At 45.6% G+C, this 16838-nt stretch overlaps 1 protein-coding gene across 1 annotated transcript in view; it reads left to right on the top strand.

Moving 5' to 3' along the window:
• tnr (tenascin R (restrictin, janusin)) overlaps window positions 1–16838 on the top strand; it is a 160674-nt gene that overhangs the window by 80870 nt on the left and 62966 nt on the right. Inside the window, exons 11-14 of the mRNA XM_056293922.1 lie at window positions 565–694; window positions 4867–5133; window positions 10097–10216; window positions 10842–10985. Of these exons, the coding sequence (XP_056149897.1) occupies window positions 565–694; window positions 4867–5133; window positions 10097–10216; window positions 10842–10985 (661 nt within the window). The remainder of the gene's footprint in view (window positions 1–564; window positions 695–4866; window positions 5134–10096; window positions 10217–10841; window positions 10986–16838) is intronic.

Below are 16838 nucleotides of genomic sequence, written 5' to 3'. Positions count from 1 at the left end.
GTCTGGTTCTGGAATCAAGCTGGGTGGCTCGCCATCTACTGGGATCTTCTTCACAGATTTTCTCCCTCCATAAAAGACCTGATCGATTCGCATATGCTCCAATACCGAGCGATGTCCAGGCTGGGACTCTCAGCGGGGTCAAAGGGTTCGTCTGCGGCCGATGTGAATACGTTCGGTTCCAACACCAAATCGACGACAGGACTCCTCTTGGGTCGAATTCAATACAGCACCAAACTGTAGACGATAGTTGGTTTAGCTAACTAAGGGATTCTCAAGATCTTTATGAAATCAATAGCTTAATGCTTCTGCTCACTGCGCGCGTGTCTTCTCGCTGCTCGGCTCAAGACAAAAGACCTAGAATGAGCCAACGTCATAACAAATGTGATATGATTGTAAAGCAGATAGATACAACATAATACATATAAACATATAGAAAGATACAGTCGTGTGACTTTGCACTTTTTCTGTTTAGTGGCTATGTCCCTGTTATTTGTGATAACACGTTGAGGCAACAGGAATTGCCCCGAATTTCAGTTTGACTTTAAGGCACTTTCACCATTGCAGCTGACGGTGCCGAAGGATGTCACCACCACCACTCTGACAGAACTGGAGCCTGGGACGGAGTACACCATCACTGTAGCAGCGAGGAGAGGAAGACAGCAGAGCTCTGCAGCCACCATAGACGCCTTCACAGGTAACGCGTATGCAGTGAATCAGGAAGCTGAAATTATTGCCGGTTATTTATTTATTTGTTTATTTATTTATTTATTTGTTCGTTCGTTTATTCATTGGGTGGACATTTTGGCACACTGGCAAAGTGGGAGTTTCATAATGGACGCGCTTTGTGTGGCTGCAGTCGACTAAACTTACGACACTTTTTGACTTCTGAGCTTTTAAAAAGATGGCCCCTGCAATATTTGTTGAGTCTGACTGTCAGCTGAAGCGAAATGTCAAATGGGTCAGGTTGTTAATGGTTGTGGTTTTAGGTCATATGACTACCACTGTTGTTGACAGATACAAAGAGGAAATGAAATAACATACCTTGGAGATATGAAGAGGACAGTCTTTTTTTTGTTGCACTTTTTAAAAGCAGCTTTGAATATTAAGGACAGGATACAGCATCAAATTACTCCTGTGTGGGGCGTCCGGGTAGTGTAGCGGTCTATTCTGTTGCTTACCAGCACGGGGATCGCTGGTTCAAATCCCCTTGTTGCCTCCGGCTTGGTCGGGCATCTCTGCAGACACAATTGGCCATGTCTGCGGGTGGGTATGTGTCCTGGTCGCTGCACTAGCACCTCCTCTGGTCGGTCAGGGCGCCTGTTCAGGGGGGAGGTGGAACTGGGGGGAATAGTGTGATCCTCCCACGCACTACGTCCCCCTGGTAACTCCTCACTGTCAGGTGAAAAGAAGCGGCTGGCGACTCCACATGTATTGGAGGAGGTATGTGGTAGTCTGCAGCCCTCCCCGGGATCGACAGAGAGGCTGGAGCAGCGACTGGGATGGCTTGGAAGAGTGGGGTAATTGGCCGGATACAATTGGGGAGAAGGGGGGGGTCAAAAAAAAATTACTCCTGTGTGCTATAATCACACGAAACTAAAAGGAATTTTCCTTTTTTCATTTTTGGTGTTTTATCTGTTTATATGAAAATATAAAATAAACTGCTTACTCTGGGTCACAGTGAGCAATTAGAAATCAAGTTTAATGACACACTTGATGCTTCGTCTAATGAAGAAATACTGCGCGTGCTAATGTCAGCTACCGTGTGACGGCCAGAAAGGTAAGTAAAACTAAGAGAGAAGACAATTGCAAATGCTTCGAGGAAGCAATTACTGTGAGTAAATTATTCATGGCCTCTAACGAGCTCATGACAAGTGTTTGCTAATTGCACCTCTGTTGTGCATCCAGATTTATCAATGTTTCATTGTTTTTATTCCCACGGCCAATTCCCCCTCTCTCACTGTTACACCTGTGCTGTACTCTTCTTCTCTGTCGCTGTCCAATGTCTCACCTCGAACCTCGATCAGAAACCTGTCATCCTTTTATAACCGTTGAGGCCGGACTCTCTAGCTCTCTAGCCATCTGTTCATCTGTCTTTCAGTTCATCCAACAGAAATTGCTGTCTGTCTGTTTTTATTTTGCCCCCCACACAGTTGATCTTTGTACCAGCACCATAAAGGATGCTCTGTGATTGACCACAGAGTGACTGACAAGTGTCCACCTGCCATCGTGCTTGTCGTAGTGTTCTCCCCTTGCTCTCGTCGCGATCATTTGTTTTTCCTTTGCCACAGCCATCACGGCAGCCGTCGCCATCACAGCTGCCATTATCATCTTCATCATTATCATAGCGATCACCTTCATTATGGCGTTGTCAACTTTATTTCCACTATCAACGCTGCTCCTACACCATCTGGGGGAAGGAAAGAGAAATGAGAGTAAATGACGGAATGGCTGATCAAGAGTATCGGGAAGAAGAACAATTAATCAACTGTAATCCACTTCTCCCCCCCCCCCCATCCACCTTTCATTCTACCGTATTGGTAGCGTTTGTTTGCCTGCACTCAGCTGAAGCACCCTTTCATGAGACATCTGGGATTTGCCCTTCCTGGCAAACTCTAAACCTAAGCCATTTACAGTCATACAGCAAATCCCAAGTAACCCTGTCAGTCTGTTTTCCTGTTCGTCATTTTTTTCTCCCCAATTGTATCCGGCCAATTACTCCACTTTTCCGAGCCGTCCCGGTCACTGCTCCACCCCCTCTGCTGGTCCAGGGAGGGCTGCAGACTACCACATGCCTTCTCCAATACATATGGAGTCGCCCGGACTGACCAGAGGAGGTGCTAGTGCAGCGACCAGGACACATACCCACATCCGGCTTCCCACCCACAGACACAGCCAATTGTGTCTGTAGGGACGCCCGACCAAGCCGGAGGTAACATGGGGATTCGACCCGGCGATCCCCATGTTGGTAGGCAACGGAATAGACTGTTACGCTACCTAGATGCCCCTGTTTGTCTTTTTTTTTTACATACATCTCAGTGGCTGTGGATTCCACCTTTGCATTAATTCCATAAATTAGGTTTTAAATAATCTAATTTGTAGGTCTTTCTCTCAGATAAAACAGTCGTCGTTTGCAATAAGTTGCAATCATTTGTCAATTTTGGATTTTGGCGTCAGCTTTCGTCTTTCAGCTCTGCGGGTTTTTTTTCTTTTTTACTTTTTTAACTCGGTGTCAGATGGGTGGAATTCAGCAAACAGACGTTGTAATCCCTAACAGAATGTTCAGACAAACTTTGAAATTTTGGACAAATCACCTTTGGACGTTAGCTCAGTTCTACTTGCTGTCATCTGGTAAACCCACTTACAAGATACTGTCAATGTAAATGGCAAAGATGTGAGGTACTTGGGGGTGTCCAGGTAGCATAGCGGTCTATTCCATTGCCTACCAACACGGGGCTCTCCGGTTTGAATCCCCATGTTACTTCTGGCTTGGGCGTGCATCCCTACAAACACAATTGGCCGTGTCTGCGTGTGGGAAGCCGGATGGGTGGGTATGTGTTCTGGTTGCTGCACTGGCGCCTCCTCTGGTCGGTCCGGGCACCTGTTCAGGGGGGAGGGGGAACTGGGGGGGAATAGCGTGATCCTCCCACGCGCTACGTCCCCCTGGCGAAACGCCTCACTGTCAGGTGAAAGGAGGTGGCTGGCGACTCCACATGGACTGGAGGAGGCATGTGGTAGTCTGCAGCAGAGGTGGAAAACTCCACTTCAGAAAGTAGAAGTACTAACCATGTATTAGCTGATTCTAATTATTACAACACTTCAGCCAAGTAGGAGAACTAATTAGTGAAATCAGCTGGTTTAGTCCATGGGTGGAGCAAATACATGGTTAGTACTTCTACTTTCTGAAGCCGGGTGTTCCACCTCTGGTCTGCAACCCTCCCCGGATCGGCAGAGGGGGTGGAGCAGTGACCGGGATGATTCGGAAGAGCAGGGTGATTGGCCAGGTACAACTGGGGAGAAAAGGGGGGGGGGGAATACAAAAAAAAAGGAAAAAAAAGATGCGTTACATGTGGCTTGCCAAATATGTCACGTCACTGCAATCTAATCTCTCGTATTAGATATTACTCCATCAGTCACAACTCTTCATAATGTAATTGCTGTTACCCTCATGTTCCCTTCCACAACCTTGATTATCACCTTAAGAGCCTTATACTTCTTGCCTCATCCACATGTACGCAATATCTACAAAAGCAAAGCCGCAATCTGCTCATCTGTCAACATGAATTCAAAATGAAGGCAGCACCATTATCTAAGAGCGTTTCCACCCCTCATCCAGTACACCACCCATCTAGTTTAATAGACTGTGCTTGTGGTTAATTCATTTCTTATTCCCTGTCATGATGCATTCACTCTGTAGAGTAGGTCATATTAATTATATTATCTTCTGTTCATTTCATCAATGTACAGTGTGAGAAACAGCTGCGGCCATTATCATCATCATTATCATCACCATCATCTCTCCATTTCTTGATTTTGAACGATCCCATCACTTCTTCATCGTCACGACCAATCATCTTATTACGTTTCCACCCGTGTGACCAATTATGTCATTACTTTATTGTGATTGTAGCCTGTGATGACCGTCATCGCCCCCAAAAAGATGTCACCCGAGGATAAGCTTCTCAACTCTATCATAAACCATCCATCCGACCATGCATACATTCATGACCTCATCCATCAATCATTTTGTGGCTTATCTTTCATCTCCACAAAGACAGCGCATGCATTTCCCCCTGCTGTCTCCTGCTTAAGGCTGGCATTTTACCTTTCCTTGAAACTCTGCTGCGATGTCTGGACTGTATTCTGTAGGGATCAGGCCCGTGACCCACCTCTACTTGTCAGAGGTGACTTCAGAGTCTGTGTCCGTGGCGTGGAGTGCCCCAGCACCACCTGCTGACTTCTTCATCCTCAGCTGCAGCTCTGCAGATGGAACTGACACCTCCAAGGTGACCTTGGATGGCTCCAAGACAAGGTCATTGATCCAGGGGCTACTACCATCCACTCACTACACTGTCAGTCTAATCACGATACAAGGGGACATTACTTCTGAGCCTATTACTGCATCGCTGACGACAGGTGAGTTGTTTGGACTGATGGCTGTGGTTGTGCCATCGTGCATGGCACATCATGCCATGAAGTTTTGATATAGATGTGGCTGAAGAAATGTGATGTACAGCACACTGAAATAAATTGTGGCACTGGTGTTCCTCGATGGGTTACAGGCAACAAGTACTTAGATGTGAATTTGCGTCCATTGAGGCCTGAGTTATGGATGTTCATAAAGTGGTGTCATAACCAGTGTATGGGAGTGAAAAAATGTGTTTATTCTGCTATGTGTGGCATTCTTGCTAAACTGGGACCAAGACTTCCGAGACAAAATGTATATCCCAGTGTAAGGCGCTGGTCACACCAGAAATTGGCACAGTGAGACTCCCTCACGTGTCTTTGCGAAGAACGATATTTGATGACGTGACACTGCTAAAACAATAGCGTCATCCATTTTGGACTCTCGTTGACCTCGGCCTGCCTCATCAAAGGTCACCACAGGGTGGCATGGTGGCGCAGTGGTTAACGCCGTCGCATCACAGCAAGAAGGTCCTGCGTTTGAACCCCAGGGTTGTCCATCCTTGGGGGTCATCCCAGGTCGTCTTCTCGGTGGAGTTTGCATGTTCTCCCCGTGTCTGCGGTGGGTTTTCTGCGGGTGCTCCGGTTTCCCCCACCGTCCAAAAAGACATGCATGTTAGGGTTAACAGTCCTGTCTGTGCCCCGGACCGAGGAATGGAAAAAAGAACTGGAGTTGGTCCCCGGGTGCTGCAGCTGCCCACTGCTCCAAGCTATACAGCTAGGATGGGTTAAATGCAGAGTAATTTCCCTACGGGGATTAATGAAGTATCTCAAAATAATAATAATTTTTAAAAAAACACAGTTAAAACAGTTTTGCTATTGGTCGGTGCAGACGTTGAACTCTATGCAAAGGCATTGCGGGAATTTACTTCAATACTTTGGGAGTAAATCCGCTGATTTTGATGATTTAATTCAAATAAATTGATTTCGGTGCAAAATATAACAAGTCATAAATGCTGGTGTGACCGGAACCTGAGGGGGAAAAACATTTTAACCTTAGTTGTCTCCATTTTGCTGCCTAGTTTCCTGTTAACTTTTCCTCTTTTTTTTTATCCATTCCTTATTGCGTCCCTTCTGGTCTTGTTGCGCTCGTTTGTGGTCTGGAGCGCTGTCTGTCGTTCCTTCGCTGTTTTGATGAGGACATCGCCACAGCGGCTCTCTCCACCTTCTGTCTCTTTTGTTAATGTGTCGGTGTTTCATCTCGTCTTAATTGGCTTAGTGTGGACGGCAAACGCGGGAAGTCAGACGGTTGTCTCCACGCAGAGTTTGCCGCGCACATGTGTGGAGTTGCGGGGGGGAGCAGTGCACCCTCCTAAAGAGAGAGAGTGCGAGAGAAGACGATAAGATCCGCTATTTCTGTTAAATAACACTGAACAAAGAGGTGGAGGTTTGAAGGTGGAGTTTGAATGGAAGAGAGGAAGGAGAAATGGATAATGAGCTATGGAGGGGCGCTCGCTCTCTAAACAATAGAGATATTAACTTTGCGCTCACGCCAGGAACACCTGCATGCTGCCGGCTGATTACTCTGCCAATATCATATAATACCTTGGCAACTACAAGGACCCCCCCCCCCCCAACACACACACACACACACACACATGCATAAACACAAATCATGATGAGCAGATTTCAAGAGAGAAATTGGATGGGGATTGTGATACAGATGTACGGTGCTTCTTGCACCTGCTATTCGACTGTGGTATTTTGGGGGGGGGGGCATGGGCCTGCTTTCATAGGATATCTTAGAACAGTAGAGCTGATTTTCATCTGCAGTCTCCTGTAGTTTGTATAATCAAGTGTTCTGTTGTAGCGTTTCATCCGCACTAAACAAGGATGACTGAGGTCTGCAGTAGGAAAGTTTATGTTGTTGATGGGAATTTCAACTCAATCTTTGCCCCAGTCTTCCGAGCCGTCCCGGTCGCTGCTCAGCCCCCTCTGCTGATCCAGGGAGGGCTGCAGACTACCACATGCCTCCTCCGATACATGTGGAGTCACCAGCCACTTCTTTTCACCTGACAGTGAGGAGTCCCCCTCCCCCCTGAACAGGCGCCCCGACCGACCAGAGGAGGCGCTGGTGCAGCGACCAGTACACATACCCACATCCAGCTTCCCACCCATAGACACGGCCAATTGTGCGTGTAGGGACGCCCGACCAAGCCGGAGGCAGCACGGGGATTCGAACTGGCGATCCCCATGTTGGTAGGCAACGGAATAGATCGCCACGCCACCCGGACGCCCCGTTTTTACGGGACTTTTTTTTTTTATTGTAGCTTCTGTACCAAATGGATGAAGTTTTCACTTGATCTTAGCCAAAAGTCAAAGAAGCGATGGATGGATGAAGTTTTCACTGTATGAAAACAGGAGTGAGTGCCTACCCGACAATTAGGTATTCATAGAAAAATATTTAGGTTGAATGCGTTGTACTTGACTGACACATTGCTGACACGTAACGTAAAGAGCAGGTTCTGATGGTGTTTTAACTCCTCAGATCTAAAGGTAAAACCCAACCCATCCGATAACTCGGATAAGGGCAAACACTTAAGAATCGGGGGTGGCTCGTGGTTTTCCCAGCTTGGCGTTGGCCCTGTTCTGCCTTTGTCAGGGCTGTGGCTCATGAAACTTTTCCATTCGTTGATTGTATAACATAATCAAGGAGACTGGAGATGAATGGTCTTTTCACAAAGATAATTCAACTAGACAGGTAAGATGATGCATTAATATAAAGGCCAAATGTCTCACACGCTGGAATAATGCCTTTGCTCCAGACACTCAAGAAGCTAATGGAAAAAAAAACTCATTCCTTCAGAAGACTGTAATTACTGCTGCGGCCTGAAAGAGATGTAGGTGTCAGACAGTGTCTGGCACTTAACATTGGCTGAAAATGATTTAGACCTTCGACCACGGTTTTGTAATAGCTTATGCTTTGTAATGGAGTTGGGTGATCTTAATGATAAGATGAAGAACACAAGTGCCAATTTTAATCCGGTTCCCTCATGTGGGGGAACGGCGGGCCGTGTTTTCTTGAATCAAGGCGCACAGCACGGATCACCGTTGTGCTTGACACCAAATTGCAGTGTGCTGCCGGATTGCCCATGACACCCCTCCGACCACGCCTCTACACCCACCTCAGTGCACAGCAAGTCACCCAAATACCAACAGGTGCAACACAAGGAGTAAACATCACTGTGCCGCACTAAAATGTCACCTTGCTGCTGCAAAGCTGCGATTTGCACCATGCAAATATATGAAAACAGGCCCCAAAATCTGATTTACCAGTCAAACAATGTGTAATCTTTTGTCGTTGAGTTGGCCTGAGCGGGTCACAATATATCTCTGACAGAGCTACTGTTGCTATTACTTTACCTTCCTCCTGTTCAGCTTCTCAGGAAGCTTCATGACAAAACAAAAATGTGCAGCCATTACTCCTGGGCGCCAGCGCTGCCAGCCCAAACAGAATTAGTACGGCATGCACGCACGAATAAAAACAACTTCTGTAGGTGCTGGGCTATACCAGCACAATTCAAATGAGTCCCAGGCCACAAGTTATAAATGGCTCCCTGTGTCTTTGGATAATTGCCATCATTCTTTTGTAAACAGGTTGGGTGGGGGTGCAGTGGTTGCTGTACAAGATGTTCCCGTTTGGTCTGTCCAAAATAAGAAAAGGGATTAGTCTCATTTACCTGCCCTCTCTCTCCTGAGCCTGCCGCTGTCTGTCTTTGTCATTGTCACCTGTCTCTATCTGTGTCTGTCAGTCTGCCGGTCTCTCTCACTGTCTCTCTCTAACACACACACACACACACACCCTCTTTGTCTCATTAGTCTTTATAAAGACTAAAGACTTGCCATCGTTTTGATTGTTTGCTCACATTATTTTGGCCATATCCCTTTCCATAGCAGAATGATGGTCTCAGGGGACACATTAAACAAATTGTCAGCTGGGGAAATCTGCTCCTGGCATACCAGGCACAGTCACAGTGGTAATTCCTGCCTTCGAGCACCCTAACTGGGCTTGGCTTACTTTTCCCTGAAATATCTTGTGGTTGGCTTTTTATATTTTTTTTTACATTTGCATAAGTAAATTGCCCGTGCTCTCCCAGATGAAGGGTAGTTTCACGAGTGTAGATGTGGGTCACGCTCATTAGGGGAGGATTGAAAAACATTTAGATGCAAGGCCCAAAATGAACACCTGCCAAGTTTCAAATGTGAGTTAATATTGACTTTGGTTGATGAATTAATGGAGGTCGGTCACTGACTTGTCAGTAACTTTTTCTGTGGCCATAATTTATATATGCTTGAATCACCATGCTGGACTATAAAATGATGTGTACATGATGGTGGCCCTCGCTGTCCACTCTGCACACTCAGGAATCATGGGCGCGAATCAAAGTAAAATTTGAAGGAAAAAAAAAAATTTTTAAAGTAAAGGACGCGTGCAGGTGGCGGGGCGGTCTATTCCGTTGCCTACCAACACGGGGATCACCAGTTCGAATCCCCTTGTTACCTCCGGCTTGGTCGGGTGTCCCTACAGACGGGGAGGGGGGGGATCTTTTTAGTAAACATGCCGATGATATGCTGTTCTACAGAGCTTTCACAGTGGAGTCACTTTATGGACGTTTCTGCTACCAAACCAATTGCAAGAATAGAAATTGTGTTTTCCTTGTATAGTATGTAAGCGACACGTTGCTGGGGTTAGGCTTTCAGAAAGAAAGAAAGAAAGAACAACAAAGACAGAGACAAAATACTAAGGAAGTGGAAGGAAGACGTTTCTGTGAGAAGTGGCAGGTTGATAATAATGGAGTCTTGGGGCCCTGGCTGCTGCAAAATGATGGAATTTTATAAAGAACCAAAAGACTTTCACACTGTCATCTGTGACAGCCAGCTTACATATCGCTCTCTGTTCCCCTTTTTCCTCTAGCCGTCGACCCTCCGAAGGATCTGACAGCATCCTACGTGACAGAGGACTCAGCCATCATCTCCTGGGTCAGACCGCTGGCTCCAATTGATTACTACAAGATGTCATACAAGTCAGCCAGAGGTAGGGCCCATTTACCGGCACGCCTTTCTACGAAGACTTCACGTTATTATGGTCTTTGTCTAATAGATATTACATACATTATTTGTTTGCTATGCGACGCACATGTGGACTAAGTTTAGGTTACACCCCTTACGATTTACATGCAGGACGATATCCTTGTTTAGTCCCTGTTGTGTTCAGAGAGCGGCTCATCAGGGAAGAGCCCTATCATGAACGCTTTTATAGTAGCTTGTTTCAATGGTGACCATCAGGTAGGACTTCTCCAGGGAAAGGATGCCGAAAATGAGGTTTTATGTCTTTGGCATAGCAGTAGAATTAAAAGGCGGGGAGTCTAAGGAAGATATGTTATTTCTGGAGATATGGCAGAAAAATCTCAGTAAGGTGCCGATACGATAGTACCAATGACCTGTTTGGAAAACAATGTCTGGTATTTGGCCAACAGCAATTAACACAGATCGCCATCTGTGTCTGTCAGTTAAACAAAGAAGTAAAAACACAAAATCTTCAGGATTATATCTTTAGATTGAGAAAAAAAAAAAGATTTGATTTTAGAGAAGAAATGAAAAGAGAAACGGTTCCAGCACTTACAAGGTTGTTGTAACGGTGATACTGCTGTCTCCCACAGGGCGAGTAGACAGTTTGGTGATTGACAGCGATGTGACCAACTTTACCTTGTCCAGTCTGTTTCCTGCCACTGAATATGAGGTCAGCCTCAACGCCGTCAGTGGCAGCCAGGAGAGCAAAGTGGTCAGCACGTCTGTCTTCACAGGTGAGAACTAGTACTGTCATGGTCAGCACGTCTGTCTTCACAGGTGAGGACTAGTACTGTCATGGTAATGACTCGAGCACAACAGACTAGAGAACAATGCTGTGAGAGTGCTTGAAATGTTTCATTTTTATATAGAACAGCACTTGAGTACTCTGCAGAAAGTTTGTCAGAACAAATAATAATAATCTACTACTACTACTTTCGGCTGCTGCCATTAGGGGTCGCCACAGCGGATCATCTGTGTCCATTTCCATTTCATTTAATAATAATAATAATAACAACAACTTTGTTTATACAGCACTTTTCTAAAACAATGTTACAAAGTGCTTCACAAGTACAATTCAGTTAATCAATGCTGTTGGAATTAAATAAAAGGTTAAAAACAGACCGATAGGGACGTCCAGGTAGCGTAGCGGTCTATTATGTTGCCATCGGTCTTGTTACTCCCCCACACACACACATACACACACACTTCAGCCGCGTGGACGGCAGCTTCTGCATCCTCCGCTTCCGGCTCTCTATGCGGGCAGGGGTGGCACTTGTGTCCCACATCCCTGCACTCAAAACACTTCATACCACCTTAACTTATATATAGCATTTTGGCAATGGGCTTAAAATTGCATTATTAGGGTGCCAGTTCGAATCTCTGTGTTACCTCCGGCTTGGTCGGGCATCCCTACAGACACAATTGGCCGTGTCTGCGGGTGGGAAGCCAGATATGGGTATGTGTCATGGTCGCTACACTAGCTCCTCCTCTGGTCGGTCGGGACGCCTGTTCGGGGGGAGGGGGAACTGAGGGGAATAGCGTGATCCTCCCACGCCCTACATCCCCCTGGCGAAACTCCTCACTGTCAGGTGAAAAGAAGTGGCTGGCGACACCACATGTATGGGAGGAGACATGTGGTAGTCTGCAGCCCTCCCCGAATCGGCAGAGGGGGTGGAGCAACGACGGCTCGGAAAAGTGGGGTTATTGTCCGGATACAATTAGGGAGAAAAAAAAAGAAGGAAGATCACCTCACAGGAACAATGAAATGAGCCTGGCTAAGCCCTGAATCTAGACACCAATTCATGAACAAGGCTCAGTGTAAGTATATGTATAGATTACCCTACTGCAATACATTATACTGTCTTCACATCATTGTTATGGAGCTTGGACTAAGTCACACAAGGTGCCAGTACTTTGAAAACAGCAGTCTTTATCAATAAACACCTTGATTATAATTAAAACAGTGCTTCATAACAACCGTGTTGGTGTAACTTAGAAAAAACATTACATGCATGGATTACCAACTGTGATTCATTGTGCTCACTTCACGCCATCACTGTGGGTCTTGTGGACAGAAAAAGTGCCGTTGTTTTGAAAATGGCAATCTTTATCTTCGTAAATACTTATATGTACAAAAGTATATCACAACAACAATGTTCGTGCAGCGTTGGTGCAAGAGACTTGCTGCGTAGTGTCAACAACGGTACGAGGTCTGCCAGTCCTAATGAGCAAACTCATGCATGCACGCGGACCTGGTTTGGAGGGAGGGGTCACAGGAGGGAATGTGGAGGAAGGAGAGAAAGAGTGACCGGGGATTTTTTTTTTTTTGGGCTGTGTGCTTTATATAAATCTAGCTCCTGCTTGCTGATTTCTCAAAAGTTACATACTGTAGCTTTAAAAAAAAGTACCAAGTTTTCTGTCAAGGGTTATTGGTTTGACACCCTGCCATTAGCAACCGTGCCCAAAACTGTTGTAGTGTCCCTGAACAAGGGCACCAAATGTTCATTTGAAAAAAAAAAAATCTTTAATGCAACATAACGGGCAGTTGCTTTGACATTTGACATTTTACCTCGTTCAACTCCATATATTTACATATATTACTGTGAGGTTAGTGTGCAAAACTGTAATTATTCAGCAAGAACGTCTCGATAAAACTCCGTTTGGTGGGTGGATGGCATAAGTGGCACAGGAAGAAAAATGTTTGCCATGTAAAATGAAGAAATAATTCCTCTTTTCTCTGCAGGACATTCACACACGGTGTTCAAACCATAACAATAAAAGCTGTGCATAGCGAGAGACCACTCTAAGAAAACAGATAGATTGCAGAGAATGCAGTCTCTGTTGTTGCAGTGGAGGGGATGCTGCGCTCCAGGACTCAGTAATTGGTTACTGTCTCTCAAGTCCACATCTCTGCAGTTGACCGCTTTCCATTGCTTGTCACATGCTATCCACCCACCCCTTTCTCCAGTCCTCCTTTTCCCCGTTTTCCCTCTGCTCTTTATCTAACAGTCCACTATCATCTTCTGTCTGTTCTGCCACCTCTTCTTTCTTCCTTAAATTCTGTTATTCTGTCTCTCTCTCCTCTCATACTTTACATTGTCATTTTCAGGAAAACATTTTCAGCTGTAATCTTAAAGACTAAAGACTCCAAAATTGTGTGTCTGGGTGGCTTGGCGATCTATTCTGTTGCCTACCAACACGGGGATCGCCGGTTCAAATCCCCGTGCACCCGTGCTGGGTGTCCCTACAGACACAGTTGGCCGTGTCTGCAGGTGGGAAGCCAGATGTGTGTGGGTACGTGTCCTGATTGCTGCACTAGTGCCTCCTCTGGTCGGTCGGGGTGCCTGTTTGGGGGGGGGGGGACTGGGGGGAATAGCTTGATCCTCCCACTCGTTATGTCCCCCTGGTGAAACTCCTCATGGTCAGGTGAAAAGAAGCGGCTGGTGACTCCACATGTATGGGAGGAGGCATGTGGTAGTTTGCAGCCCTCCCCGGATCGGCAGAGGGGGTGGAGCAGTGACCGGGACGGCTCGGAAGAGTGGGTTAATTGGCTGGATGCAACTGAGTAGAAAATGGGGGGGGGGGGGGGGGGGGCTCAACAACTTGGTGGTGAATCATGATTTACACAGTGTGTATGTGTGCACACACACATTGACTCACATGCAATGACAAACATGCTGGTTTGTTAAATCATGCATCCCTGTGAATGAACTGAATGTGTTCGAAGGAGAGATTGACAAAAATAGAGAAAAAGCAGAAGCAAGCAGAGGACTGGAAAGAGAAGAGGAAGGAAAAAAAAGTGCTTGAATGCTAATGGCACTTTATTCACCAGATTTAAGAATCCACTTAGATATGAACCTCTCTCTCTCTCTCCCCGCCCCCCCATCCTTCTTTGTCCTGTGCCTCTTCTTCTCACCATCCATTCTCATTAAGCCCTCTCCTGCGACAGTACCCATGTATTTACAACGAAGCACAGCTCTCAGGGCAGTAATAGCCTGAAAGTACCGTGGCCTACAGTGAGGCTTGTTAGAAATGGTAAATAACATTTTGCTGACAATACACACCATCAGTCCTGTGACACGGAATTACTGAACTCAGCGACAAAAGGAAACGAGGGATTTTGGGAAATAATTCAGCGCTGTTTGGCCAAATTTGGTTGTAACTTGAAAAAGATGCCAGTGCAACTGACTTTTATTTCTATAATCGTTCATTGTTGGAGGAGGACAGTGGCATTTTTCTTTTGCCAACATGCGGCATCTTCTGGATATGGATAATAAATATGGAACAGCAAATGGAGTATGTAAATATAAGTTTAAAGGCTGTCAGCGGCACTTGTTAAACATTTCCGTGCCCTCCAAAAAGAGAACGTAGCCCTCCCCAAAACCGAGCAAGAACATTAAAAGTCCCGTCATGTCTCCTCTTGGCTTTCAGTGGTTTCTGTATGGACAGAAATGGTTATCAGAAGTGTTGTAGAGAGACAAGAAAGAGAGAGAGAGTGTTTTTGTTAAAGGCGTATTGGTTTTTAGGAGAACCCATATACTGGTGAGTTTTGTGGAGATGCCGTAGCACTTAACATGTTTTGAACAGCACGTGGGATTTGAGATTGGGTAAACTTTGTTATTAATATGCATTTAATATCCATTTATTTATTAATATTAATTATTGAATGTTGTAAGAAACTACATTTTCTCATAACATTCAATATCCCTTGACAGTTCCTGCACTTAAGTAAAGTATGGCCAAATAACTCGACACTTATGCCCCTTTTGCACTGCATGGTACCGGCTCGACTCGACTCCCTTTTTTCGGTTTTCCATTGAGCAGAAGTTTGGGATGGTACCTGGTACCAGGTACTTTTTTTTTTTTTTTTTTTGGAACCACCTCCGTCGAGGTTCCAAGTGAGCTGAGCCGATACTAAAAGGTGACATGAAAATATCAATATAAATAATAATAATAAAATCTTTAAAAAAAAAAAGGAACTAGTGGGGCGACCGGGTGGCGTAGCGGTCTATTCTGTTGCCTACCAACACGGTGATCCCGCTTCAAATCCCCATGTTACCTCCGGCTTGGTCGGGCGTCCCTACAGACACAATTGGCCGTGTCTGCGGGTGGGAAGCCGGATGTGGGTATGTGTCCTGGTCGCTGCACTAGCGCCTCCTCTGGTCGGTTGGGGGCGCCTGTTCAGGGAGGAGGGGGAACTGGGAGGAATAGTGTGATCCTCCCACATGTTACGTCCCCCTGGGGAAACTCCTCACTGTCAGATGAAAAGAAGCGGTTGGTGACTCCACGTGTATGGGAGGAGGCATGTGGTAGTCTGCAGACCTCCCCGGATCAGCGCAGAGGGGGTGGCGCAGCAACCGGGACAGCTCAGAAGAGTGGGGTAATTGGCTGGATACAATTGGGGAGAAAAGGGGGGGGGGCAAAAAATCAACACGCCCACAAATGACCAGCAGGGCTTCGCTGTGAGGGGATACTATCTGCAGTGGAAAACGAAATCCCAAAAAGTAAAGCGAGTAGAGTCGAATAGAGTCGAGTTGAGCCGATACCATGCAGTGGAAAAAGGGGCAATAGAGCATGTCTCTAGTCTTTGTTTTCTAATTCTTGTTTTTAATTTCATTATTTATCTTTTACTCTTTGTAAATGTCACTTTTCATGTCACTAAGTTATTCAAATCCATCCATCCATTACCCAAACCGCTTATCCTGCTTTCAGGGTGGCGGGGATGCTGGAGTCTATCCCAGCAGTCATTGGGCGGCAGGCGGGGAGACACCCTGGACAGGCAGATTTAGTTATTTAAATGTCAGGAGATTAAAAAAAACAAAACAAAAGAGAAATTGAATAAATAGCCATTGTAAACTAGCCCTGACCCCAAAATAGGGGAATGAGCCTCTGTCCTCCATTAGGGCTGCAGACTCACTGATTTCATTCAAGAAGGACATAAAAATGTTCCTTTCCCAGGTCTTCCTTCAGTCCATCGCTGGTATCCAAGCATGACTGTGATGTTGATTTATGGCATTATGTAGCTAATTTTACATACCCTATTCTGATCACTTTTTGTGAACTGCCTGTTTGGCGCTAATATGAGTTGTGCTTGACACGACATGCTCTCAGCACTGCAGTGATTACTGTTCAGTTCCCTGCGATGCCTGTCGGTTGACATGCATTCATCTGCTAACTGCTACAAGTCGGTTTGGATGAAAGTACCTGCTGAATGCGGAAATGTAAAATCTAAAATGTAGTCGCACAAGGGATGGACACAAATACCTCAAAAAAGTATTTTGTTACAAATTACAAATACTTGCTCATCAAATGTATCAAAATAAAATACAAAGTACTTGTATGATAAAATGTATTTAATTGAAATACAAGTCATTTGAAAATACAAAAATACGTTCTATACAAACTGATACCATCACATTTTACTATCACATTTTATTATCACATCTGACCTTAAGCCCCCTACATTGAACAGATGAGCTCCGCTAATTTCCCACATCATGGATTTGAAGTGGCCAATCAGGACATCTTGGAGGCTGTGAATTCAGAGGTGCATGCTGGGTGGTTTCTGTCAGTCAAAGCCACCACTG

The sequence above is a fragment of the Lampris incognitus genome, chromosome 14 (assembly GCF_029633865.1).
Source record: "Lampris incognitus isolate fLamInc1 chromosome 14, fLamInc1.hap2, whole genome shotgun sequence".
Taxonomy (NCBI): Eukaryota; Metazoa; Chordata; class Actinopteri; order Lampriformes; family Lampridae; genus Lampris; species Lampris incognitus.
The sequence above is the reverse complement of the archived record's forward strand: the minus strand, read 5'-3'. Positions and strand labels throughout refer to the sequence as shown.